The 26549-nt window shown below is 42.9% G+C and overlaps 1 protein-coding gene and 1 long non-coding RNA gene across 2 annotated transcripts; both read left to right on the top strand.

The window, feature by feature from the left end:
* Window positions 1-2179: 2179 nt before the first annotated feature.
* Window positions 2180-3182, top strand: LOC116718800 (uncharacterized). Its single transcript, XR_004338996.1, has 2 exons — window positions 2180-2486; window positions 2731-3182. It is a non-coding gene; the product is annotated as an uncharacterized LOC116718800 (long non-coding RNA).
* An 11706-nt stretch (window positions 3183-14888) lies between these two features.
* Window positions 14889-18197, top strand: LOC116720678 (aggrecan core protein-like). Its single transcript, XM_032564070.1, has 6 exons — window positions 14889-15204; window positions 15822-15887; window positions 16639-16733; window positions 16944-17078; window positions 17604-17715; window positions 17984-18197. The coding sequence occupies exons 1-6, from the start codon at window positions 14889-14891 to the stop codon at window positions 18049-18051; spliced, it is 792 nt and encodes a 263-aa protein (XP_032419961.1). The 3' UTR covers window positions 18052-18197.
* The last annotated feature ends 8352 nt before the right edge of the window (window positions 18198-26549 follow it).

The following is a 26549-nucleotide window of genomic DNA, read 5'->3' as shown; positions in this document are numbered from 1 at the left end:
GCGCTTGGGGTGATTGATTTGGATTTCATTTGTTTTATGAACCAGTTCCCCACATTTGGACTTCCCTCCCCCTGCTGGTAGGCCCCAGTACTGTGAACTTCCCTTCCGATTGTGGTTCTTTAAATTTTAATTGTCTTTTAAAACATGGTACAATAAAATGTAACATTATTTTGGTGGAATAAAGTCTTGTTCTCATTGATTACGAACCTTAGGTGCCTTACTGGCAATCAATTTTCTTGGGCGCAATTCAAAAGGTGGCGTTGTTGACACCCTCTGGTTACCCTGCTTTGAGGGGCAGAGTATCAGATTCATTCTAGTGCTGCCACACAAACATTGTTGCTTCACCCTCTCCTCCTCTGGACATCTGACATATACCACCTGAACCTGGGAATCTCCATTCTCTACCTCAAATGTAGTATTTTATTTGAAGGCAGTCAAAAGACTCTGAATCCAACAGAGTCTGGAAAAGCAGAGCAACATTTCACAGATGCGTCCATTTTTAATACACTTCTGTTATCAGAGAGTACATTCCATACAAGAACACTGTTCTGGACAGAGAAGCAGAAGTGGCAACATCAGCCGGTTTGGTCCGGTTCTAATCAGTTCTTATGGTAAGTAACTCTTCACGCTACCAGGAAAACGTCCTTGGCCGAATCCTGGAAGATTCTGCAACAACTTGAACACTTTGTAAAAAAGTGACAAAAACGAGAACAGACAGTGACTTACTCAAAGATTTCCACTTCACAGACAAACAAACTGAAGGTATATAAAGTCTGTGTTTCCATCTCTGAGACATCCTGTGACCAGAAACTGCTGCTGGAACAGACTCTTCAACTAATCATCAAAACAAGGTGACATTTAAAGTCCTACTGCTCATCATGATGCTTTATGTCTTGATTGAGATGATTTGTGATACTAATTATGAACTTTCCTAACGATTCTTTCTACAGATGGCTGCCGGTCTTGTCTTCACTCTGCTTCTTCGTCTGAGCTTTGGACTCTGGGATGGAGCTGATGTAAGTATGGAGAAGGACTTAAAACAATGACTGGTATGTCCCTGTTGTGAGCTTTGGCTGACTGACGTAGATCAGATGGAGCAATCTGAGCCATCATTTGGTCGAAGTTCAATGAGGAAACTTTGTTTTGTTGGGAATTTTGTGCTAAAACTTTGGGTTTTTCCGTCCACAGGCCGTATGTCAAGTGAGAGGTACGTGCTTCTTTTATTGTTGGAGTTTCTAACACCTAAAAGACGACAATTACATTCTTTAAAAAGACAAGAAATTTTGCTTCATTGGGTCATCCTTTCAGCAAAAGTACAGGCCTTAATTTCTGTATAAAGGACTGCGTTTGGTGTTACATGATGCTGATTGTTGGATGGATGTATTTACTTTCTCTCCTATTTCCTAGCTAACACACCACTTGACTGCCCTGCAGGCTGGACTTGGTACAACGGTCGCTGTTTTGTGTTTGTGAAAGACGTAAAGAGATGGATAATGGCAGAGGTACAACAGATGTGATGGTCACAGCAGATTTCCTACATTCAAAAGAAATGTACATTTATTGATATAAGACAATAAGATTCACCAACAACAAGGTTATAGAAACTGATTTCCATTAAACAAATAGAACCATAATTTCTAAAGGTCGATATTCAGCTGCACCAACTGTCTCACTGCACAGAGGAAAGTTTAAACCAGTTTTGTCTTTGAGCAGAATACCTGCCTCTCAATGGATGGAAATCTGGCCTCAATGCACAGTATAGATCAGTACAACTTCATCAGAGACCTTATCTACAATGAAACTAGAAAACACACATCAACTTGGGTTGGAGCTCATGATTCAGCACAGGTGAGAATTTAAAACCATATAAATAACTCTGTTTGGTTGATGACTTTTTATGTCAAGATGCATTTCTCATGGCACTTTTTGTAAATGCTTTGAGACGACCTTTGTTGTGAATTGTTGTTATATAAATAAACTGAATTGAATTGAACAGGTGTTCCTAATAAAGTGGTCAGTTTAGTCAAATACATTCCAGTTGATCCTGGTTATAACACGATGCAGTTAATTGCAGATTAGAATAGCAATTGGTCAACAGTTATCTCAGGAAACCCAGTTAGTTGTATTGAATAACTGACTATGCTAAACTCCCTCATGCTGAGGAAGCATGTGGCAACAGTGCAGAGGAATGAGAGGAGACCTCCAACAGAACCAGAACCTGCCTCTGTTTTCCACCGGCTGCTCTGACCAGCTGAGGGTTTTAAATATAAACGATCCAAACACAGTTCATGTTTTCTATAATGAGTGACAGAAGTCTAGGTTGGTTCTGTGTGATTTGTTTGCATAGGAACTTAAAACTAAGATATTCTTTCAGGAAGGCACCTGGATGTGGAGTGATGGTTCCAAGTTTGTGTTTAAAGTCTGGGGCGAAAACGAGCCAAACAATATCCGTGGAATGGAACACTGCCTGCAGATCAACCACAATGGTATTTATTACTGGAGATACACAATCTGTAATTTAATAATTTTGTATAAATGTATGTATCTGGTGGCTTAGTAAGTAGGAGTTTGTCCTGTAATCGGTGGGTTCCTGGTTCGAACCCCCACTCCATTCATGTCTGTTGTGTTTTTGGGCAAGACACTTCATCTGCCCTGCATGCTTTCTGCAACTGATCAAATCATGTCCAAGTCTTTGTCAAAGGTTTGTAGTCAGGATTTGTCTCTTTACAGAAAGAAATCATACATCTGATGAAGCCTGTGCCAAGAAGCTTCCCTTCATCTGTTCCAGACCCCTGTAACCTTCTCATCCCAAATATCTGAAATGCCCATATGGCTTTCCTGCTGGTGATGTCACTTCCACCTGGATGTTAAGCCTCGATGACATCACTGCTGGAAGAACCTGATTTCACTTCATTTAATCACTTAAATGTTTTCTTTCTCTGAAATCTGATTTAACAGGCTAACCGAGCAGCTAACACAGTAGCTAGCAGAGCGGCTGTGATGGAAAAATTACAATAAGGTCACATCTGCTTGTTGTTAATTCTTTATGCTTGGTATAAAACTCATGTGTTATCTCTGCCTGACAGAGCTTTTCATCCAGACTTGCTTCATTACTGATTGTCCTATAAGCTCTCTGTATTGTGCACAATATATGAATAAACTTGATTCAGTGATTTCACCTGAGCAGTGCTTGGAAATAGTATTTTTTCCACGACAATTTGGTGCCGAAACCCGGGATCCTTCGACTGGACATCCGAGGACTGTCGATGAACAGCGTTAAGCGCGCGACCTGGACTAGGCTCCAGCCTCAAACCTCGTTTACGATTTAAGAGAGAGGAGGGCTGTTGGTTCGGCTCCAGGATTCCAGAGCTGGGATAAACGAACTCAAAACCACTGTTATCAGTGGGATACTCACTCAGGCTAATAAATTAATTTTTACAAATTCTAAAATTATTAAATCTAAAATAATAAAGGATCTAATAAACCTTTCACCCTGGGGAATAGAGATTGACGGTGTTAAGAGGAAACGTTGGGTTAAAATCCCACGGGGAAAATTAATAATAAAAAAAATATATATAAAAATTAATAAAAAATAAAAGATTGAAATATAAAATTACATACAGACACAGTAAAACAAAGTGAAAACCTCTCAGATTGTGCCAAAAGCCAAAGAAAAAAGATGGGTCTTAAGAAGTGACTTAAAAACAACAAGTGAAGAAGCCAAAGGAAGATCATTGCATAGCTTGGGAGCTGCCACAGAAAAAGCCCGGTTCCCTCTGAGCTGCACTTTGTCTTTGGTACCTTCAGGAGCAGCTGATCAACTGACCTGAGGGAACGGGACGGTGTGTACGAATGTAACAGCTCAGACAGATAGGGAGGGGCAAAGCCATTAAGAGCTTTAAAAACAAATAAAATGATTTTAAAATGAATCTTAAAATGTATTGCAACCAGTGTAAGGAAGCTAAAACAGGGGAAATATGGTCACATTTTCATGTTCCTGTTAAAAGATGTGCAGCAGCATTTTGTACCCTCTGAAGCTGGGAAATATATAAATCACTGAGTCCTATATAAAGTGCATTACAGTAATCCAGCCTTGTGGTCACAAGTGCATGGATCACTGTTTCAAAGTGCTGCCTGGAGAGAAAAGGTTTTACTTTGGCTAGCTGCCTTAAGTGGAAAAAGCTGGATTTTACAACGGCTCTAATTTGTGCTTCCAGCTTTAGACCAGCATCCATCTTAACTCCTAAATTGGTAATAACTGGCTTGACATACTGGACCAAAGAGCCAAGATTGGTCAGGGAATCTACAGTGGATCTGCCAAAAATCACTACTTCTGTCTTATCTTCATTAAGTTTCAAGAAATTTAGGGCCACCCAGGCGTTCAGATCTTCCAGACATAAAAACAGACCGAAGAGAGGTGGAGTCTGCGTTCTTTAGTGGTAAATATATCTGTGTGTCATCTGCATAACAATGAAAAGCAATCCCATATTTCCTAAAAGTAGAGCCAAGAGGAAGGAGGTACAACAAGAAAAGAAGAGGGCCTAGAACTGAGCCCTGTGGGATCCCACACGACAGTGGAGCAGAGGGAGACCTACGGGCATCAAGACAGACACAGAAAGTACGCTTGGCCAAATAAGATTTAAACCAGTCCAGAGCTATGTGACCGATTCCCACCCACTGTTAAAACGGGAAAGTAAGATGCCATGATCGACTGTATCAAAAGCAGCTGATAAATCCAACAGCACCAAAACAACACAGTCACCAGAATCAGTTGCTAAAAGTATATCATTAAAAACTTTTAAAAGAGCTGACTGTGTGCTATGAAATGGTTTAAAACCGGACTGAAAACAATTGTAGCTCGTTAGGGGGGTGTCTCTCAGAACCCCAGGTAGTGCAGGTGAGGATAGTCCTTGATTCTCAGCAAGAGGATGAATTTGTTGAGCTCCATTCATGGCTTGACTGTTCTGTAGAAAAGGCTACAAGTAGAGTGCTGTATTCTGTAACCCTATTTATAACAGTAAAACTCCAAACCACACCCCTACCAGAGACAGTTGAGGCGGCAAGTCTAATTAGCCAAAGAGCAGGACATAGGTGTCTTTCAGGCTAAGTACAAAGTATTGGGGGGAGAGGAAGCAGATTGGGTTGACCACTCAAAGAGCAGGACAGGTAAAAACAAAAAGGATTACAAGAAGTCAATAACATCTGCACTCATGACTTCAAACGCTACCACCCGGAGCGAGCAGAGGTGTCAAATTCATTAACATATAAACCCCTCACCCCTTCCCCTTTCCTTCACACCTCCCTTCCCCCCTAATTATTCACATTCATATTCATAACCTGTCATATTGAAGTTTGACGAGAGTGTGTACTTATAATCTCTCAAACCACTAGTGTAAAAATGGGGAGGCAGACCTATCCACTCCTTGTAGTGACTTGTAGATGATTTTGTGTCAGTACATTATGCACAGTCAGTAATAATGTTTACAGACAAGTAAGAAAATGTAAAGGAAGGAATCACAACCCACTGTTCTTAACATATAGTGCTTAATTTAAAACATGATAAACCCCTGCTCAGTAATAAAATGTTCTCACCCAGAGCTCAAGGAGGAGGAGGTAGACTGAGGGCTGGGTGGGTTGAAGACAGAAAAAGTAAAAGGTGGACGGTTATGGGAGACCGGGAGGATGGAGGAAAGGGGAAAAGGTTGGGGGGAGGGGAGATGGGAAAAGGACAGGTGGGGATTCAAGGGGTGGGGAAGGAGTGTGACAAACAGCATACTTTGATTCAAAATTTATTACCAGTTTTTCCCAACCCTGGTCCTCCACCCCGTTAATCAGTCATCAATTCAAATCATGTTTGCTGAATTAGGGAAAAACCTAAAACTTGCAGGGCAGTGTGCCCTGAGGACCAGTGTTGAAAAACACTGGATTAGACGTTGGCATGTCAATCATTAGAATTCAACCACAAAACAATATTGATTCAATGACATCTTTTCAACATTAGTTCACCATCAATTGTTAACCTTAACCATAAATTCAACCTTTTTGATCATAATTCAATGTTGAATTAACATCTTTTGCAAACAAGCCAACAGCGACGTGTGGTTGGGACATCCCACTCATGTAAAAATAGGGTGGACCGCTACACTCCTTGTAGTGACTTGTAGATGTTTTTGTGTCAATATATCACAAACAGTCAGTAATAATTTTTATGGACAAGTAAGAAAATGTAAAGAAAGGAATCACATACCTACTGTCTTCAACTGTGCTTATTACAGTGCTTAATTTAAAACATGTTAAACCCCTGCTCAATAATAAAATGCTCTCACCCAGAGTTCAAAAGAGGAGGTGACGGGGTGTAACAAGCAGCATACGTTGATTGAAAATTGACCACACATTGATCAGATGTTGGCATTTTCAACCACAAAACAACATTGATTCAATGACACATTTTCAACATTGGTTACTCGCCTAGAATTAGATGATTGTTTAATGGTTGACCCACCATCAATTGTCGAACTCAACAAAAAATCAACCATATTGACCATAATCCAATGTTGAATTACCATCGATTGCTATATAGGTGGTGACTAGAGCATGTGGGCGTGTCTGGATGGCAAATTCCTATCCCTTGCCATTTGCATACTGTTGATTCTAAATCACACATGCATCATCCTATTTGCATCAAACTGGATAAAAAATAACATTGTTAACCTCTGTTGTTACGCAATAGTCAGTCCCCGCCCTAAATCTCTCAACACCCATGGACTGACTACTGACCAGCTCTCTGTGTAATGGGTCCAGAAAACCGCTAAACCTTCGAGTATTACCCTGATTCAGGTCTAGCAGAGATAATCTGTCTAAGCTGGTGTCGAAGGAGACTCAACTAGCCTTTAACTACCTACGATCCAAGAGTTAAGACTTTTTTCAGTTAAGAAGCAGTCAGCTGAGTAGCGCTCACAACTGCATAACCTCAATAACCACTCCTGTTGACGGTAGCTCTCCCTCTATCAACAACGTATGCTTGTTACAGACTAGTCAATTTTCAGTGGCTCGCTTTAAGCCCCAAGGTCATTATTTTATCAACACTAAAGGAATTTCTGAAGCCACCACATTTCTAGAAACATGTACCTGGATTTTACATTAACTAGAAGAGCCATAAAATGACAACTGACTCAATTAATTTAAATGTCCACAATCCTTATTAGAATTTTGATGCATCTTTATTAAGCAAGCGTTTAGCAGGGGTAAATGACAGACAGTTTAATTATCAATGATTACAAAATAACAGTAAAAATCAATTTGAATATAATCACCTTAATAATGTCCTAACCTCTTTCCCTAAACTGTGTTACTAATTCATTGAAAGAGGCTATGGGAGGCGGTTCAACTCCTACCCAGATGGAAAATGATCTCAGCAATGGAAGGTTCCAATGTCCTTGGTCAGAGTCTTTGTAAGGCAAAATCCTCTTCAGAATAGAATCAAAGCAGAACTGGTTGTTATCTTCCAAACACTCAGATCTTCATCACTTAGTGACCTTTGTCTTTTCTCCAAGTTTGTTGATCAACTTTGAGATCTTTGGGTTGAGGCAGAGTAGGCAGTTGAATCAGGAACCAGGGCTGAGGGTCGAGGGTTGAGGGGTCTTGTCCCTTCTAGCGGTGAGGAGTCTCAACTTCCCCGTGGCTCCAGGGTGTGGTCCTCTGCTGATCTTCTGTCTGCATCCTCTTGTTGACTTGTGTTCACCACCGCGGACTAAGAACCTCTCTTCTTGTTCTTCCTGATCATATATACCCTCTCAACCCATGACTTTATATGGCGTACCTGACTTCTCAAGCATTCAACTACTTCATGGAAAGTCCCCATCATCCCCACATTTGGTCAACACCCTTACTCACTTCCTTGTTCTGACCATCTGGTTTCAGATTCTTATTTGGAACACAGTCTGAGGCAAGTCCAGACACGTTCAGACTTGTCTCTTCCCTGCCTCTGTACCTAACACATTGTTTGATTATTTCCATTACATTGTTATATATGCTGTATGATTATCAAAACCACTAAACACTTAAATGCATTCTTTCATACATTACTCCTTTAGGTAATCGTTTGATCTTGATTTTATTATTTTTAATTCATCCTATTTTATAATCAATCCTCCTTAATCATCAATAAATCAAAATAGAAAATCATTAGTTTATAATCATGATTAATTCACATGAGTACATAAGTAAGTTCAACATAACTTTGTCTTGTAATCATCAATAAATCAAAATACAAGATTCACTTATTTCTCTCAGGCCTTCATGATCTGTTTTCTGCATTAACCTGGAATGATCTCATCTCCTTACACCAGTTCTCATAACACCTCTGAAAATGGCAATAGGATTATATTAGAATTTGACTCTGGTGCGGCCCATAAGCTTCTGGAACAGAAGTATCTCTATGATAAAAAGGAAGATTCTCTATATGCGCTGTCTGGTGTACAGCACATTAAAAGCTGTCCACCTGATGGCTGTCACCTGCCTAACATAGATCTTGAAGTGCTTTAACTGTAGAATATCGACACATGCCAGTCTGAAGAGGAGTAATCATTGGCCATCTCCTTCTCATGGATGACATAAAGCTGCATGTTAAGAATGAACTAGAAATAACTCACTGATCCTAACCCTGATATACAGAAAACTCACTGGAACATCATTCAGACTGCAGAAGGTTTCTAATTGTTTCCAAAAAAGGCAAGGTGATCACCGCTAAACACAGAGCAGCCAGCATGAAATCAAAAGGAATCATCTCTAGACCTCTGTGACAGGATTGTCTTGAGACATAAATCTGGAGAAGGATCCAGAACCTGCCCTGTTTTTAACACAGGAGGACTGAAGCTGGTTTTTGAGTCTTCAGGATGGCCGAATGCTCTTGTCCTCTGCCACAGAGTCCTTCTGGCATGACAGATCCCACTTCTGACATCAAGAATGTGGTGGAAATTCCTTATCAAACAGCAAGAGAAACCACTCAAGAATTGATAAAGTTTTAACTTTATCTTTCAAGTGTTTTATTTGAAGGCAGTCAAAGGACTTTGAATCCAACAGAGTCTGGAAAGGCAGAGCAACATCTAACAGATACGTCCATTTTTAATACACTTCTGTTATCAGAGAGTACATTCCATACAAGAACACTGTTCTGGACAGAGAAGCAGAAGTGGCAACATCAGCCGGTTTGGTCCGGTTCTAATCAGTTCTTATGGTAAGTAACTCTTCACGCTACCAGGAAAACGTCCTTGGCCGAATCCTGGAAGATTCTGCAACAACTTGAACACTTGTAAAAAAGTGACAAAAACGAGAACAGACAGTGACTTACTCAAAGATTTCCACTTCACAGACAAACAAACTGAAGGTATATAAAGTCTGTGTTTCCATCTCTGAGACATCCTGTGACCAGAAACTGCTGCTGGAACAGACTCTTCAACTAATCATCAAAACAAGGTGACATTTAAAGTCCTACTGTTCATCATGATGCTTTATGTCTTGATTGAGTTGATTTGTGATACTAATTATGAACTTTCCTAACGATTCTTTCTACAGATGGCTGCCGGTCTTGTCTTCACTCTGCTTCTTGGTCTGAGCTTTGGACTCTGGGATGGAGCTGATGTAAGTATGGAGAAGGACTTAAAACAATGACTGGTATGTCCCTGTTGTGAGCTTTGGCTGACTGATGTAGATCAGATGGAGCAATCTGAGCCATCATTTGGTCGAAGTTCATGGAGAAAACCTTTGTCCTAAAATCTTTGGGTTTTTCCATCCACAGGCCGGATGTAACCTGAGAGGTACGTGCTTCTTTTATTGTAGGAGTTTTTAACACCTAAAAGATGACAATTACATTGTGAGAAGTTCTTTAAAAAGACAAGAAACTTTTGCATAGATCGGCTATATTGGTTCATCCTTTAGGCGCAAGTACAGGATTAATAAACTGTTTAGTCAGTACATATTGCATAGAAACATCCCATCCTACAAGGCAGATTGACCACTGTAGTTTTTACAGAAGGCAGCTGGAAACTGCTAAGAAGGCAAATTATTTTCTGAATAAAATAACAGAATCAGAACCAATAAATGTGTCATTTCAGAGGTTTTTCATGTGAATATATTTTCTAATAACGGTCATCTCCTAAATCCTTTTGTTAAAGTGCAGTATTTTTACTTGATTATCCATTTTTTAACATTGATTATACTTTTTATTCATTTTTACCACATTGTTTGATGCTGTCAGGAAAGTGGGATGTTGTGTTTTCTCTGTGGTTCTACACTTCCACTAGGTAGCCACAAGAGGGTGCCACGGTGAGCCAGTTGAAGGGCTCAGGGCCGATTCCCTGCAGGTCTGCAGCCACACTTGCAACTCCTTCAACCTCATCATACGTAGATACACGGAGCTGGTTGCCTGTCACTCTTTGCCTGAGTGTTAACTCATGTGGTGATGCCAAGCCCACCTTGTGAACTTCTGAGTAGTTTTCTGTGTGACGTATCTGAGCCCTGTGTTACTTCTTGTGTTTTGCCTCTCTTCAGGTCTGCTCCATCATTGTTGTACAACCTGTCCCCCCTCCACCAGTTCTACAGTAACCACCATCAGACTCTCTAGGCCTCTCCCTACTATTTTGCAGTTTCTTCCGTGAAGACCAACACCCCACTCAGCCTTCCCTTGTGGACTTCCACTAATTTATTATTTCTTCCAGAAGCCTTGTATCCCCACGTTGCCTACCTACCCTGTATCACCACCTTTGCGCATGTAACCCCCATATATGTGTGTAATATTATTGTTAGTAATATTTTATATTTTGTTTTTATTGGATTTTGTCATGTAATTTAATGCACCAGCAAATCGGTTTCTATTTTAATTTTGGGTTTTCTTTTGCTACCAGAAACTGCCAGTTAGTTACACTCTGGTTTAAACAGCAGAGAAAAATAGGAGTAGAAGAAGGAACCGTAACTGGCTGCAGCACATTGTGCTGAGCTATTACACGCTGAGAGAAAAGAAAGCACGTTATATGATAAACTCTGATGAATTCCGGTAACGGTTGACAGAAGAGAAGATAAGTGACCTGATCCTTGCAGTTAAATCAATTTCTGCTGTGATTTTGTCCGGTTGTTTTTTTTAGAACCACATTCAACTTGGAACATTGTCCAGCTGCATACCGCCGCAGGCCTGGATTGGATGTGCTGGGCTCCAGGTTTCAACCCAAGACCTGGGACTGCTGGATCCACTGCCTGCTTTGCACTGGATTAAGATAAGATTTTCTATCCAAAGAAACACATGGCCATTGAATTTGACAAAGACTTGACTGACTGACTTAAATTTCAAATACTGAACTAAAGAAAGGAACTGAACAATAAGAAATCTGGACATAAAGAAAACACACTACCTGATATAATAAGGGTGGACACTTTCTGTTGAAAAAAAGTTACAATAATATTCTGTTTAATTTTGTATTAAACAGTCTGTTCATTTTCCTTGGCAATATGGTTGTTTGTGCTTATTATCCTCCTTTTTGAACTTAGCAAGAAGACTAATTGTAACTACAACACTTGAAATCTAAATTTCTCAACTTATTTGTTCGTAAGCTACACAAATTTGTTACATACATTATTCCACTTTGTAAATAAACCCAATTTTACTGATTTCTTCTCTGCATGTGGGTTAGAAGCCTAAATAGACACATGACAGAACACTCAGGCCAACCAGACCCAGCAGAGAGTCTTGGGAGAGCACTATCAGAACAGGCCTTTGGCTTTCAATCACATGAAACTGTACTCTGAACCCTCTCTGCACCATATAATAATACTAATCAGGCTTTGGCTCATACTGCTGCTGTGTTACAGAATATGACTGCTCAACCTCCAGCACCCTAGCGTGATGTCTTACCACCAGCACCAGACAAACTTGTTGGTGATGTCAGTTGTTGTGGGAGTTTCCTTCTCCAGTGCTCTTTAATTTTCAATCATTCACTGTCTTCTCCCACTGACAATAGCAAGATTGCTTACAGTCTTGGCTTACTCTCTGGACGTGCTTTGAAATGGGCAGAAGTCCGCTTTCAAGACTACACAAACTTTGGGATTAGTTTGGAGGATTTTGTTAAAGAATTCAAAATGACTTAGCTTAAACCCTAACCCTGAGTCCCTTTCTAGGGTGTTATGGAAGATCAGGCAAGGCCAACAGTCTGTCTCAGATTTTTCTACTGACTTCTGCACCATTGCAGCTGCATCTGGCTGGGACTCATGTGCACTAAAGATGTTTTTATTAATGCTTTAAATGAGAAACTTAAGGATGTAATGGTTCTGCTAGATGAACCAGAGACTGTAGATAACCTGTTTACCCAAGTAACCCATATTGATCTGAAATTAAAGGAAAGACTACAAGACCGACCAAGAAGAAACTACCTCATTCCTCCCATTAATTTTTCCACCCACTTTCACTCTGTCTCTTGATCCTCCTCAATCTCTAAGTCTCATTCACAAAAACCAGAACCAACGCAAGAAGGTCAGACCTAGCTATCCCCTGAGGAATAGTAGCGCAGGATGCAGTCCAACCAGTGTTTGTATTGTGGAGGTTCTCATCACTTCATTGACACTTGTCCCCTTTGGTTAAAAGCCAAAGTCCATCAGTAACTAAGGGGAGTCTAATGAACAAGCCCACATGCACCACATCTCCCTGTTTTTCCTTCCTGCTACACAGTTTTTTCAATAATACTCATTCCATATCAGCGCTTTGGTTGATTGAGGTTGCGAACAGACCCTCATTTCCCAGTCCATTATTCATCAACATGAAATACAGTCTATTCCTATGAGGAACCCTCTTGAGACTACAGACCTCAATGGAAGACCCTTGACACCCATAACCCATTGTACCAACCCATTTACTCCGATCATCTCAGGTAACCATCTTGAAACTGTTACTTTCTTTGTTTTTGATTCCAAACATTCATCCATCATGCTGGGTTTTGACAGGCTACAAAGACACAATAAATATCTCAACTTGTGAAATTGCTGTATTGAATCCTGGCCCACTGTCTTTCTTCCTGTCTGCAGTCTACAATCCCTCCGGGACCTCCACCAGGGAATTCACCTGTTGATGAATCCCCAGAACTGAGCCACGTTCCAGAGGATTATGGATCTTAAACAAGTTGTCTGCAAAAGCAAGGCTCTATCGCTGCCACTCCACAGATAATACGACTGTGCCATAAACTGTCTCCCTGGCGCACCTTTGCCTTCTAGCTGTCTCTTCAATGTGTCTCACCTCGAAAGAGAACCCACAGAGAAGTATATAAATGAATCTCTTGCTGCTGGCGTTATTAGACATTCCTCTTCTTCTCTGGGGTGGGTTTCTTTGTGTTTAAGAAGGATGGCTCACTCCGATTCTGCATCGATTACCATGGACTAAAGCAAATCACCAGGAATCATTACCCTCTGTCACTTATCTATTCAGCTTTCGAACCCCTCCATGATGCTAAGATTTTCACCACACTTGACCTCCGCAATGCCTAACACCTGGTCCGTGTCAGCCAGGGAGATGAGTGGAAGACTGCTTTCAAGACTCCTCTTGGTCACTTTGAATACCTTGCCATGCCATTTGGACTCTGCAGTGCCCCACGCCATCTTTCAGGCCGTCCAATGAATCTGGACCAATGCTATTGCTTCTATTAAAACCAAACAGCAGAACATAACAAGAGATCCTCATACAAGATACATATTCCCACCTCAATAATCCCCAGGTCAGAAAGTTTGGTTATCCTCCCATGATGTCCCATTAAAGTCCATGTCTAAGAAATTCTTACCCAGGTTCATCTTTCCGTATGAGATCCAGTCCATCATAAGTCCCTCTGTTATCCGTTTTCGCCTACCCCAAAGTCTTCATATCCACCGAACCTTCCATGTTTCCCAGATCAAACAGTCCATACAAGCACTTTGTGCCCTCCTTCGGAGGCCCCACCTCCCACCCGAGTCATTAATGAGCATCCAGCTTTTGACATCCAATGGATCGTGGCCTCCTGTCGGCGAAGTTGGGGGTATCAGTATCTTGTTGACTGGGAATGCTACAGTCCTGAGAACCGTTCATGGGTGACGCAGTATTTCTGTCATGAGGTGCGGTGGTGAAGGTGGTGAGGCAGACGCTGTAGACCCAGGTAAGATGAGTAATGAAGGTTTTAATGTAAAATAATCCAGAAAACACAGTCCAAACACCTGGCAGCACGACTGAGCGGAAGCCAAGGCTCAACGCCGGTAGCAATTGGTTAACCCAGTGGACATAGCAACAGAATAACGCTGACAACGACAAGGACCCGACAAAGACACAGACACACAGCTGACACTAAATACACAGGAGGTAATTAGGGAACGAGAAAAACCTGGGAGTAATCAAAGGGAGACAGGACAACACGGAGACTCAGAGACACAGGAAACTTAAAATAAACACACAGAAAAACACGGAACGTGACAGTACCCCCTCCCAAGGGCGGCTACCAGACGCCCCCCCAAAAAAACAAAAACACAACAAGGGTGGGCGGAGGGGTGCTGGACGGGCAGCCAGACTCCAAAACAACAAAAAACGACCCACAGGGTGAGCGGAGGCAAAGGAGGCGGGAACCACGGAGGCGGTCCGGCGGCCGTCCACGGCGCTGGAGGCGGGAACCACGGAGGTGGTCCGGCGGTCGTCCGCGGCGCTGGAGGCGGCGACGATGAGTCTCTGGAGGGGCACTAAGAGTCTCGGAACTGGCACTAAGGGGCGGAGACTCAGGGAGAGCACTGGGGCCACTGGGAAACTCTGGGGACACACTAGGAAACAACGAGGGAGAAGACCCACTAACTGGAGCAGAAGACCCACTAACTGGGGCCGATAACCCACTAACTGGGGCATGAAACGCCCTAAGCCGCGCCGCCTGTCAGCCAGGTGCCAGGCGGGCCGCCTGGAATCCTATCACCATGGGAACAACGGCTGGAGCAGTCTCAGGAGTGGGAGCAGCGACAAGAGGCGGAAGATCCTCAGCAGCGGCGAGAGGCGGAAGATTCTCAGCGGCGGCGAGTGGCGGAAGATCCTCAGCTGCGGCGAGTGGCGGAAGATCCTCAGCTGCGGGCTCTGGAGGTGCTGGTCCCGGAGATGCTGGAGCTGGGCTGGCGGAGAGATAGTCCGGCTTGGGAAGCAGAGGGTTGCCTTTCAGCACCGCAATGGCTGTCAGGCGTTGCCTCTCTGCCTCCTGTTGCAACTCCGCCAGCCCCAGATGCGGAAGTCGTGGGATCCACTCATTAACATGAGGACCATGCGCGTGGCTATATTCAGGCGCTGATGTGCCGAGTACAGGCTTGCCACAACCGCTACATAGTCCTTGATCGTTCTCAGCAAGCCTCCCGAGTCCATGATGAAGTTAGCGTGCCTCACCGTACTTGTGGTCGGGTCCTTCTGTCATGAGGTGCGGTGGTGAAGGTGGTGAGGCAGACGCTGTAGACCCAGGTAAGATGAGTAATGAAGGTTTTAATGTAAAATAATCCAGAAAACACAGTCCAAACACCTGGCAGCACGGCTGAGCGGAAGCCAATGCTCAACGCCGGTAGCAACAGGTTAACCCAGTGGACATAGCAACAGAATAACGCTGACAACGACAAGGACCCGACAAAGACACAGACACACAGGTGACACTAAATACACAGGAGGTAATTAGGGAACAAAAAACACCTGGGAGTAATCAAAGGGAGACAGGACAACACGGAGACTCAGAGACACAGGAAACTTAAAATAAACACACAGAAAAACACGGAACATGACAATTTCATCTTGACCCCATCTCTCATAGCTGACTACGAGGCCTCCTTTGCGTCCACTTCTTCTGGGAAACCAGGTGGTGGTCGTTGGGGGGAAGGTGATGTCAGGAAAGTGGGGAGTTGTGCAGCCACACCCGCAACTCCTTTAACCTCATCCTATCCTAGTTATAAGAAGCTGGTTGCCTGTCACTAATTTGCCTGAGTTGCCTGAGAGTTAACCCATGTGGTGACGTCAAGCTCACTTTGTGAACTTCTGAGTTGCTTTCTGTGTGAAGTATCTGAGCCCAGTGTTACTCCTTGTTTCCCTCTGTTCAGGTCTCCCTGAGTACCACCTTGAATCTATCTGTGAAACCTCTCAAACATCGTCAGACCAGAACCAGCCATAACCCTCAGCTTGGATTTTCTGACTGGTAACTTTTAGCTCCTCCATCAATGTTGTACCACCTGTCCAACAGTTCTAAAGCAGCCACCGTCCCTCAGCCTACTATTTTGCAGTTTTTACCTCAAGACCAACAACCCACTCACCCTTCTATGGCGGACTTCCTTATCATTCTCTGTAAGTCCCTTATCCAACATTTCCTCTTACCTTCATCTGCTCCACTAATTTATTATTTCTTCCAATTTATTATTTCTTCCAGAAGTTCCCCACATTGCCTACATACCCTGGACCACCACCTTTGCAAATAAACCCCATTTTACTGATTTCTGTCTTGAGTCTTTCTCTGTATGTGGGTCAGAAGCCTAATCAGAGACATGACAAATGCAGCTGAACTTCTATACTGTGTCTGGTGTTAAAATTATGCTGATTATCAATTGAATGTATTTACTTTCTCTCTTCACATTTCCCAGTTGACATATGTGAAGGGTGCGAAAAGGATTGGACTTGGTACGACGGTCGATGTTACCTGTATGAGAAAACTGCAAAGAACTGGGCTACAGCAGAGGTACAACAGATGTGATGGTCACATCAGATTTCCTACATTAAAACGAAATGTAAATCTATTGACAGAGGACAATAAATTTAACCAACAACAAGGTTACAGAAACTGATTTCCGTTAAACAAATAGAACCATAATTTCTAAAGCTTCTCAATCAGCTGCACCAACTGTCTCACTGCACAGAGGAAAGTTTAAACCTGTGTTGCCTTTTTCAGAACTTCTGCCTCTCATTGGGTGCAAATCTGGCCTCATTCCACAGTGTAGGGGAGTACAACTTCATCAGAAACCTTACCTACAAAGTAACTGGAAAACACACACGAACTTGGGTTGGCGCTTATGATTCAGTAGAGGTGAGATTTCAAAACCATATAAATAACTCTGTTTGGTTGATGACTTTTTATGTCAAGATGCATTTCTCATGGCACTTTTTGTAAATGCTTTGAGACGACCTTTGTTGTGAATTGTTGTTATATAAATAAACTGAATTGAATTGAACAGGTGTTCCTAATAAAGTGGTCAGTTCAGTCAAATACATTCCAGTTGATCCTGGTTATAACACGATGCAGTTAATTGCAGATTAGAATAGCAATTGGTCAACAGTTATCTCAGGAAACCCAGTTAGTTGTATTGAATAACTGACTATGCTAAACTCCCTCATGCTGAGGAAGCATGTGGCAACAGTGCAGAGGAATGAGAGGAGACCTCCAACAGAACCAGAACCTGCCTCTGTTTTCCACCGGCTGCTCTGACCAGCTGAGGGTTTTAAATATAAACGATCCAAACACAGTTCATGTTTTCTATAATGAGTGACAGAAGTCTAGGTTGGTTCTGTGTGATTTGTTTGCATAGGAACTTAAAACTAAATGTTCTTTCAGGAAGGCTACTGGATGTGGAGTGATGGTTCCAAGTTTGTGTTTAATTCCTGGGGCAAGAATGAGCCAAGCAATTCTGGTGGAAACGAACACTGCATGGACATCAACTTACATGGTATTTATTACTGGGAATCACAATCTGTAATTTAATAATTGCGTTTAAATGTATGTTTTTATTATATCTTTGTATCTGGTGGCTTAGTAAGTAGGAGTTTGTCCTGTAATCGGTGGGTTCCTGGTTCGAACCCCCACTCCATTCATGTCTGTTGTGTCCTTGGGCAAGACACTTCATCTGCCCTGCATGCTTTCTGCAACTGATCAAATCATGACCAAGTCTTTGTCAAAGGTTTGCAGTCAGGATTTGTCTCTTTGTCTCTTTACAGAACAAGAAAATGTGAATGATTATGGCTGTTACGAGAGGCTTCCCTTCGTCTGTGCCAGACCCCTGTAACCTTCTCATGCCTTTTAATCTGAAATGCCCATATGGCTTTCCTGCTGGTGATGTCACTTCCACCTGGATGTCAAGCCTCGATGACATCACTGCTGGAAGAACCTGATTTCACTTCATTTCATCACTTAAATAAATGTTTTCTTTCTCTGAAATCTGATTGATTTAATTATAGGATTGAAAATATGTCAAAATTCCAATTAAGCAGCAACTTATAAATTAATTGGTAATAGTTCTAAATCTCAGCTATAACTTTATGCTGAAAATCATCAGAATATCAGTGCATCAGTATAGTAATAACAATCTATGAAATATGAACAGTTTTCATAAACTCTGTACCACCTGTTTTGAACAAATTCACTAGTGTCACAAATATTTTATACCTAATGAAACCTTGTAAAAATCTTTGTTATCATAAACCTCTGAAACACCAGAGCATCTTTAGTTAAAAATCTGTTGACCCAACCAGAATACTGCAGATGGGTCGTTATTAGGTTTTACAGCAGGACGATGATCCAAAACACACATGAATACAGACATTTTTCAGCAGACGGAGAATCAACTTTCTACCATGGTAATCCCATCGCTCAGACCAAAATCCTACAGAACCCCAGTGTGCTTAGCTGAATATAACCACAAAGAGAATACAGAACATACAGTAGACTGCTTAAAAATAAAGGAATGTCAGGACTCATTAAGTAAAAACCTAGATTTATAAAAATAAATGCAATGTGTCTTAAACTCTTGTGGCTACGTTTACATGTTTGAAAGTTAACTAGAAACCTAAAAATGTACATGCCAAACTATTTTCAATTCCTTTATTTAAACTGCATTATTTTTTTATCATTCATCCTTCCATTGTCTACACCTGCTAGTCCTGGAAGGGCCGAAGAGGGCCTGCTGCACCTGGTCAGAGGTTTGTTTCCTATTAGAAGCTGTTGGTGAAAACAGCTACATCCACAACCTCCTCCTCATCTCAGGTCATCAGAGGCATTTGGCTGGCAGCCTTTGTTAACAGAGTTTTTCTCACTGTAAATGACACTTTTGCTGATATCTGCACATCTCTGCTGTGCACACTTCAGGGAACCTGTAATTCCATGGTTCCTTCTGCAGAATCCTAAGTAAACCTGGGTGATGGTTTATTCCTTTGGCTGGGATTAAGTACTGGATGCACTAACAGTAACCTTTATTTTTGAATCTTTAGCTCCTGGGACATGGAGGAGCCTTCTCTCTGCCAGTGAGCATACTGTCTCCCCAGTGTTGCCATCCAAAATGGAGGATGACAGAGAATGTCTGTCCTAGTTGTGGGGTTTTTAGGTCTCCATGACATCACTTCCTGAAACTCCTCCTCTTCCTACTGCTGGAACCCGGGTTAACACAGTATATTATTGAATCTATACTTATAGTTATTCAGTCCTTCATGGCTGGAGGTCCAACACTGCTAAGACGCCTCATTGATTCAGTGAAGGTGGTGGGAGTCAGAAGGACTGGCTAAAATGGACAAAGTGTCTCTCTCTGTGCTTGAAGCTGCTGCTGAACTGTAGAGCTCTCTCAGTGACAGACTGCAGAAAGGACTGCTATCACAGATCCTTCCTCCCAGCAGCTACAAGAATTTATAGCCATCATTGATCCCAACAAACTCAATGTGTGCTGGTATTGGTAATATTAGCAGTTTTTACTCACTTTAAAGAACATTTCTGCTGATATCTGCAGCATAAATGTTCTACTGCTGTTGCAGTCTTTATTGTCACTGTAAACAGCCTGTTATGTTTTCATGCTCAAATGCACATACATATTTTGAACATCCATCCATCCATCCATCCATCCATCCATCCATCCATCATCTTACACCCTCATACCTAGTGGGGTCATGGATATTTTGATCACCATTTAAATTAACCTGTTCAGTTGCACATTTCTTTGGGACAGGGTTTTCTATTTATAATAATTACACAGTATATATGGAGAAAGTTTGACCTTACTCTACATTATTGAATCCTGTTAGAAAAATTATCTAAGTTCATTTACTTGTGAGTTTATTTGAAAGGTTATGTTTTCATATTATTATTTTGTGTGTTGTTTACTTGACTTCTTTTCTTTTGTGATACACTATTAACCGTTTAAACTGATGTTTGCCTGGAGGCTAGAAACGTTAACACATTCCTGTGTTATCAGCTTCCAGTGAAACTGATTGGTTGCGGTCAGCCTGGTGCCTGGTAAGGGCATGTCCACAGAAGGTTCCAGAACATCCTGTAGTAAAGATCTTTGATCAATTCTTTGTGTGACTGTGTAAAAAACCCAACCTCCTTCCTTGTAATCATAATAAAAGGCAGTTGGGGACAAAGAGCCGGCGGAGTTGATCACAGACAGTGTTTGACGGCGGTTCTCCGCATCTGGCTCTGCTTCCCTCTTCTGCAGAAAAGTAATTTGTGTCTCTGGTTGATTCCTTGCAGGTTAGGAACTAAAATAGACCCAACACATCCTTTATTCTGTTTTTATATATGTAGGCCTTCCAAGCCTATTATATTCATAGTGTTTATTAATATGATTCTTCTATCAAAAGAATTGGTTTTATGGAGACCTTAACAAATCTGAAAACTCAAACTTGACAGACGTGTCAGGTTTGTGTGAAATTTATGTGTTTCAAAGTTGTCACAAAAGTTGCACAAATCTATCCCTCCCCCAACTCGACAGTGCCGCCTGGCATCTTTCAAAAGATGCCCAAAGTACCAAAGAGGAATTCAGCCATTTTGGTTTGAAGTTTTGTTTTTGAAATGATCTTGTTACGTCTCCTACACAAAACCTTACAGAGACACCAAAGCTTCAGTGATTGATCCACATCCAGTTCCCTACAATACCCAATGGAGAAATGATGACATCACTTAAGCCACGCCCACCGAGAACAGGAAGTGTCATGTTTTACTCTGAATGGCCTCTATTTGACCCCTTTGACCTAATCAACATGAAAATGTGTCCAGTAACTGAAGACATGTTGACATGACGTGGTTTCCAACTGACCCGCTTGGTGGAGGATGTTTGCGTGGCGGTGTGGAAAAGTCACAAAGGATACCATTGCCGTACGTTTGGCTCTAAATTCCACAGATTCAGCCGAGCTCCACCAAACTCACTGGGATTGATCCTTATCAGACCCCCAACATGAATCCTCAACAATCTTTGGTGAATGTGGCCTAATTAATCTACAGCGCCCCCTGGAATACTTTCAATAATTGGCTTTTTTATGCTTAGACTTAGACTTAGACTGACTTTATTGTCATTTTGCATGCACAGGGTGTATACAGAACGAAATTTTGTTGCATACGGCTCAGGACAATGTTTTGAGGTTCCAATGTTATGAGGTTACTCCAGAATAAAATAAAATGCAATATAAAATGTAAATATAAATATAAATATAAAATATAAAGTGCAGGAATGACAGTAAAATAGAAGTTATTTAGCTATGTACATGTGCAAGGTATGAAGTGGAGACCAGTTTTTGAGTGCAGTCCAGTTAAGAGTTCAGCAGTCTGATGGCAAGTGGGAAAAGCTGTTTCGGAACCTGGTGGACCTGCACCGGATGCTGCGGAACCTCTTTCCAGAGGGCAGCAGGGAGAACAGTCCATGGTGGGGATGTGAGGGGTCACTGACGATGTTTCGGCCTCGGGACACGCAGCGCTGGGATGAAATGTCCTGAATGGAGGGAAGGGTGATGATCCTCTCTGCTGTCCGCACCACTCTTCTCACGTTCGTCCAGTCGGAGGCGCTGCAGCCTCCACACCACACAGAGAGGCAGCTGGTCAGAATGCTCTCTATGGTGCTTCTGTAGAACGTCTTGAGGATGGGCGGGGACAGGTGTGCTCTTCTCATCCTCCGCAGGAAATACAAGCGTTTCTGTGCCCTCTTGACCAGAGACGTGGTGTTCACAGTCCAGGTGAGGTCGTTTGTGATGTGCACCCCCAGGAATTTAGTGCTGCTGACCACCTCCACAGCCGAGCTGTTGATGAGCAGTGGAGCGTGGCTGGGCCGGTTCTTCCTGAAGTCGACGATCATCTCCTTCGTCTTGTCAACGTTCAGGATCAAGCTGTTGTCTCTGCACCAGTCCACCAGCTGCTCCACCTCCTCTCTGTAGTCCAGGTCGTTGTCGTCTCTGATGAGGCCCACCACCGTTGTGTCGTCCGCGAACTTCACAATGTGATTGGTGGCGAACCTGGGGGCGCAGTCGTGTGTCATCAGAGTGAACAGCAGATGGCTCAGGACGCAGCCCTGAGGGGAGCCTGTGCTGAGGGTGATGACATCGGAGGTGTGTTGTCCGATCCGGACTGACTGAGGTCTGTCGGTGAGGAAGTCTAGCAGCCAGTTGCGCAGGGGGTGCTGAAGCCCAGGTGTCCCAGTTTTCCTGCCAGATGCTGTGGGATGATTGTGTTGAACGCTGAGCTGAAGTCCAGGAACAACATCCGCACATGAGTGTTCTTCTCCTCCAGGTGAGCCAGGCTCAGGTGTAGGGCGGAGGAGATGGCGTCCTCAGTGGAGGGGTTTCGACGGTAGGCAAACTGGAGCGGGTCGAATGTGGAGGGGAGTCTGGAGACGATGTGTTCTTTTACCAGCCTTTCAAAGCACTTCATCATGATGGGAGTCAGTGCCACAGGCCGGTAATCGTTGAAAGAGGTGACTTGAGGTTTCTTTGGCACCGGAATGATGGAGACAGTTTTGAGACAGGCTGGCACTGTGGCTTGGTCCAGTGAGGTGTTAAAAATGTCTGTTAGGACACCAGCCAGCTGACCTGCGCATTCCCTGAACCCCCGCCCAGGTATGTTGTTGGGGCCTGGGGCCTTCCGTGGGTTGACTCTTTTCAGAGTCTTCCAGGCAGAGTGCCTCCTCTTCCTGGTGGGGAACAGTTTTCTTTGCCGGAGTACTGTTCAGTGCCTCGAACCTCCCAAAGAAGTTATTGAGTCCATTCAGAAAGTCAGCATCAACTTCGCCCACTGGGGGGGAGGATGGATTGTAATCTGTGATTCCCCGTATGCCTTGCCACATACTCCTGATGTTGCTGGTGTCGTGGAAGAACTCCTGTATTTTCTGACTGTGGGTTCACTTTGCTAACCTGATAGCACGGTTCAAGTTGGCTCTCGCTGTCCTCAGTGCCTCCTTGTCGCCAGACTTGAAGGCTGAGTTCCGTGCTTTTAGCATTTCCCGTACCTCCTTAGTCATCCAGGGTTGTTGGTTGGCCCGGGTGATAATGTTCTTAGTGATGCTGACGTCCTCTGTGCACTTGTTGATGTAGGCTGACACAGTCATGGCGTACTCATCGATGTTGATCTGGTCGTTGTAAGTGGCTGCTGCCTTGAACATCTCCCAGTCAGAGCACCCAAAACAGACCTGGAGTGCCTCCATGGCCCCCTCAGTCCACACCCTCTCCTGCTTCACTATAGGTTTTATTCTGATCAGCAGGGGCTTGTATGCAGGAATTAGCATAACAGATAGGTGGTCTGAAGAGCCAAGGTGGGGGCGGGGGGCTGCTCTGAATGCTTCTTTGATGTTGGTGTAGGCCAAGTCTAGAGTATTCACTCCCCTGGTTGGAAAATCCACATACTGGTTGAAGTGAGGGAGAACAGTCTTCATGTTGGCCTGGTTAAAATCCCCAGCAATGATGAAAACGCCCTCTGTGTGTGAGGATTGCAACTCACTGATGGTCCGGTAGAGAACACTCATAGCCTCTTTAGTGTTAGCACTGGGGGGCACATACACAGCAGTGATACTAACAACAGTAAACTCCCTGGGCAGGTAGAATGGTCTGCAGTTAACAGTCAGAAGCTCGATGTCCGGGGAGCAGTAACTGGCAACAGTCATGGCATTTTTACACCAGTTGTTGTTGATGTAAATACACAGCCCCCTCCTCGGGTTTTACCGCTGAGAGCGCTGCTCCTGTCTGCGCGGAATGTAGCGAGCCCCTCCAGGCTAACAATGTTGTCCGGTATGGACGAGTTAAGCCATGTCTCCGTCAGAATGAGAGCGCAGAAGTTCCTCAACTCTCTCTTTGAAGACAGTTCCAGTTGCAGATGGTCTATTTTGTTGTCCAGAGAGCGGACGTTGGAGAGGAAGATGGACGGAAGCGGCGATCTGTGGGCTAGTGTTTAGCTTAGCTGTTAGTCCACTTCGACAGCCGCGCTTCCGCTGCCGGTCGCACCGCCTTCGCTTGCTCCTCCTCCGACTAGTGCTGCTAGGCGAGTCCGCTGCGCTGTGGGCCGCTAGGTCTTACCTCCGTAGCACTCGGAGGTCACTTAAACACTCCAGAGTAGTCGTATTTATGAGTCCAAAATCACTTGATCATCGTAATTCCAGCAGATGATATGCTAACTTACTGAGTGGATGCAAAGTTTGTAGCGTTTTAGGCGGCGTATTTTGCTCAAATACTCGCAAGTTGTCGAGAGCCCATGCAGCCGCAGCCATACAGGACGCCGCCATCTTGACATGCATGTTGTATCTGAGCAATCTCCTCCTACAACTTTTGACACAAAAACTTTAGAATCACTCAGCACAGTCTTGAGGCATTGAAGACCAAAAGTTATGAAAAAAATTTTCGTACATCTAAGCATGTGGGCGTGGCCAACCCTCAAATCTGACCATTGGCCATGAAACATCAAGGTGCAATAACTTCCCCATACAAGGTCACAGCTGCATCACACTCTGTCTCATTGCAGACCAACCCACATCATGTTCACATGGACAATTGGTGACATCACCTTAGCCCCAGCCCCTTTCAAACAGGAAGTCGCCTGTTTTTCTGCAGGATGTCAGAAGCCGGAGCAGCACTGAGCTGTGAGGGCCACCAATTCTGCTTGCAGCTTGGATTTATATTCTATCTTTGTGTGAACCTGCTTGATTTCATTTCCTGTCACTATGGTGATGTTGCACTGAAACCTCCCCAGAGAGGGAAAATAAAGTTATTTTGACAAAGTTATTATTTTCTGTGCTATATTTCACAGATAAAGCATATATTACTATGTGAGTTTTTTCCTAAAAATATGTTAATTAGAGTGTCCAAATTCTCATATAATTGCAATCTCTCTGTAAGAGTAGAAAAAAACATTTCTGCGTGGGATAATTTCTAATGTAAAGGTTCAATATTATTGAATCTTTTTGTTAGTCATGAATTCAATCGAAGTCTCAATGTAATGATCTTTGACTGTTTTGGTTTTGTGTCCCCTTTGCTTTAGAGCTTCCTTGTATCTATTTCACTAGCCTATGGTAATCATTCACCTTCCTTAAGTTTGCATAGTTGCTATATTTCACAGCTGTTCCTTATTCCATAACAAATGTATTTGAATTCAATGTCATTTTCTCCTAATCAATCAGTAGAAAAGGTCACTGCTTTTTATTATTTTTGCTGGTTCCTCATACTGGCCATACTTGATTCATGTGATCCTTTTCATGGATGACATAAAGCTGCATGTTAAGAATGAACTAGAAATAACTCACTGATCCTAACCCTGATATACAGAAAACTCACTGGAACATCATTCAGACTGCAGAAGGTTTCGAATTGTTTCCAAAAAAGGCAAGGTGATCACCGCTAAACACAGAGCAGCCAGCATGAAATCAAAAGGAATCATCTCTAGACCTCTGTGACAGGATTGTCTTGAGACATAAATCTGGAGAAGGATCCAGAACCTGCCCTGTTTTTAACACAGGAGGACTGAAGCTGGTTTTTGAGTCTTCAGGATGGCCGAATGCTCTTGTCCTCTGCCACAGAGTCCTTCTGGCATGACAGATCCCACTTCTGACATCAAGAATGTGGTGGAAATTCCTTATCAAACAGCAAGAGAAACCACTCAAGAATTGATAAAGTTTCAACTTTATCTTTCAAGTGTTTTATTTGAAGGCAGTCAAAGAACTTTGAATCCAACAGAGTCTGGAAAAGCAGAGCAACATCTAACAGATACGTCCATTTTTAATACACTTCTGTTATCAGAGAGTACATTCCATACAAGAACACTGTTCTGGACAGAGAAGCAGAAGTGGCAACATCAGCCGGTTTGGTCCGGTTCTAATCAGTTCTTATGGTAAGTAACTCTTCACGCTACCAGGAAAACGTCCTTGGCCGAATCCTGGAAGATTCTGCAACAACTTGAACACTTTGTAAAAAAGTGACAAAAACGAGAACAGACAGTGACTTACTCAAAGATTTCCACTTCACAGACAAACAAACTGAAGGTATATAAAGTCTGTGTTTCCATCTCTGAGACATCCTGTGACCAGAAACTGCTGCTGGAACAGACTCTTCAACTAATCATCAAAACAAGGTGACATTTAAAGTCCTACTGCTCATCATGATGCTTTATGTCTTGATTGAGTTGATCAGCTTCTATGCACCACAAATCTGGAACAAACTGCCAGAATATTGCAGCTGAAACATTTAGTTCCTTTAAATCTTGACTGACACGTCACCTTTTAGAGTTGCTCTGAGAAAATCACTTGACTAAATGTAATGTTTCAATTGTTGACTG

The sequence above is a fragment of the Xiphophorus hellerii genome, chromosome 1, assembly GCF_003331165.1.
Source record: "Xiphophorus hellerii strain 12219 chromosome 1, Xiphophorus_hellerii-4.1, whole genome shotgun sequence".
Lineage (NCBI taxonomy): Eukaryota > Metazoa > Chordata > Actinopteri > Cyprinodontiformes > Poeciliidae > Xiphophorus > Xiphophorus hellerii.
This window is presented reverse-complemented; position numbering and strand designations above follow the sequence as displayed.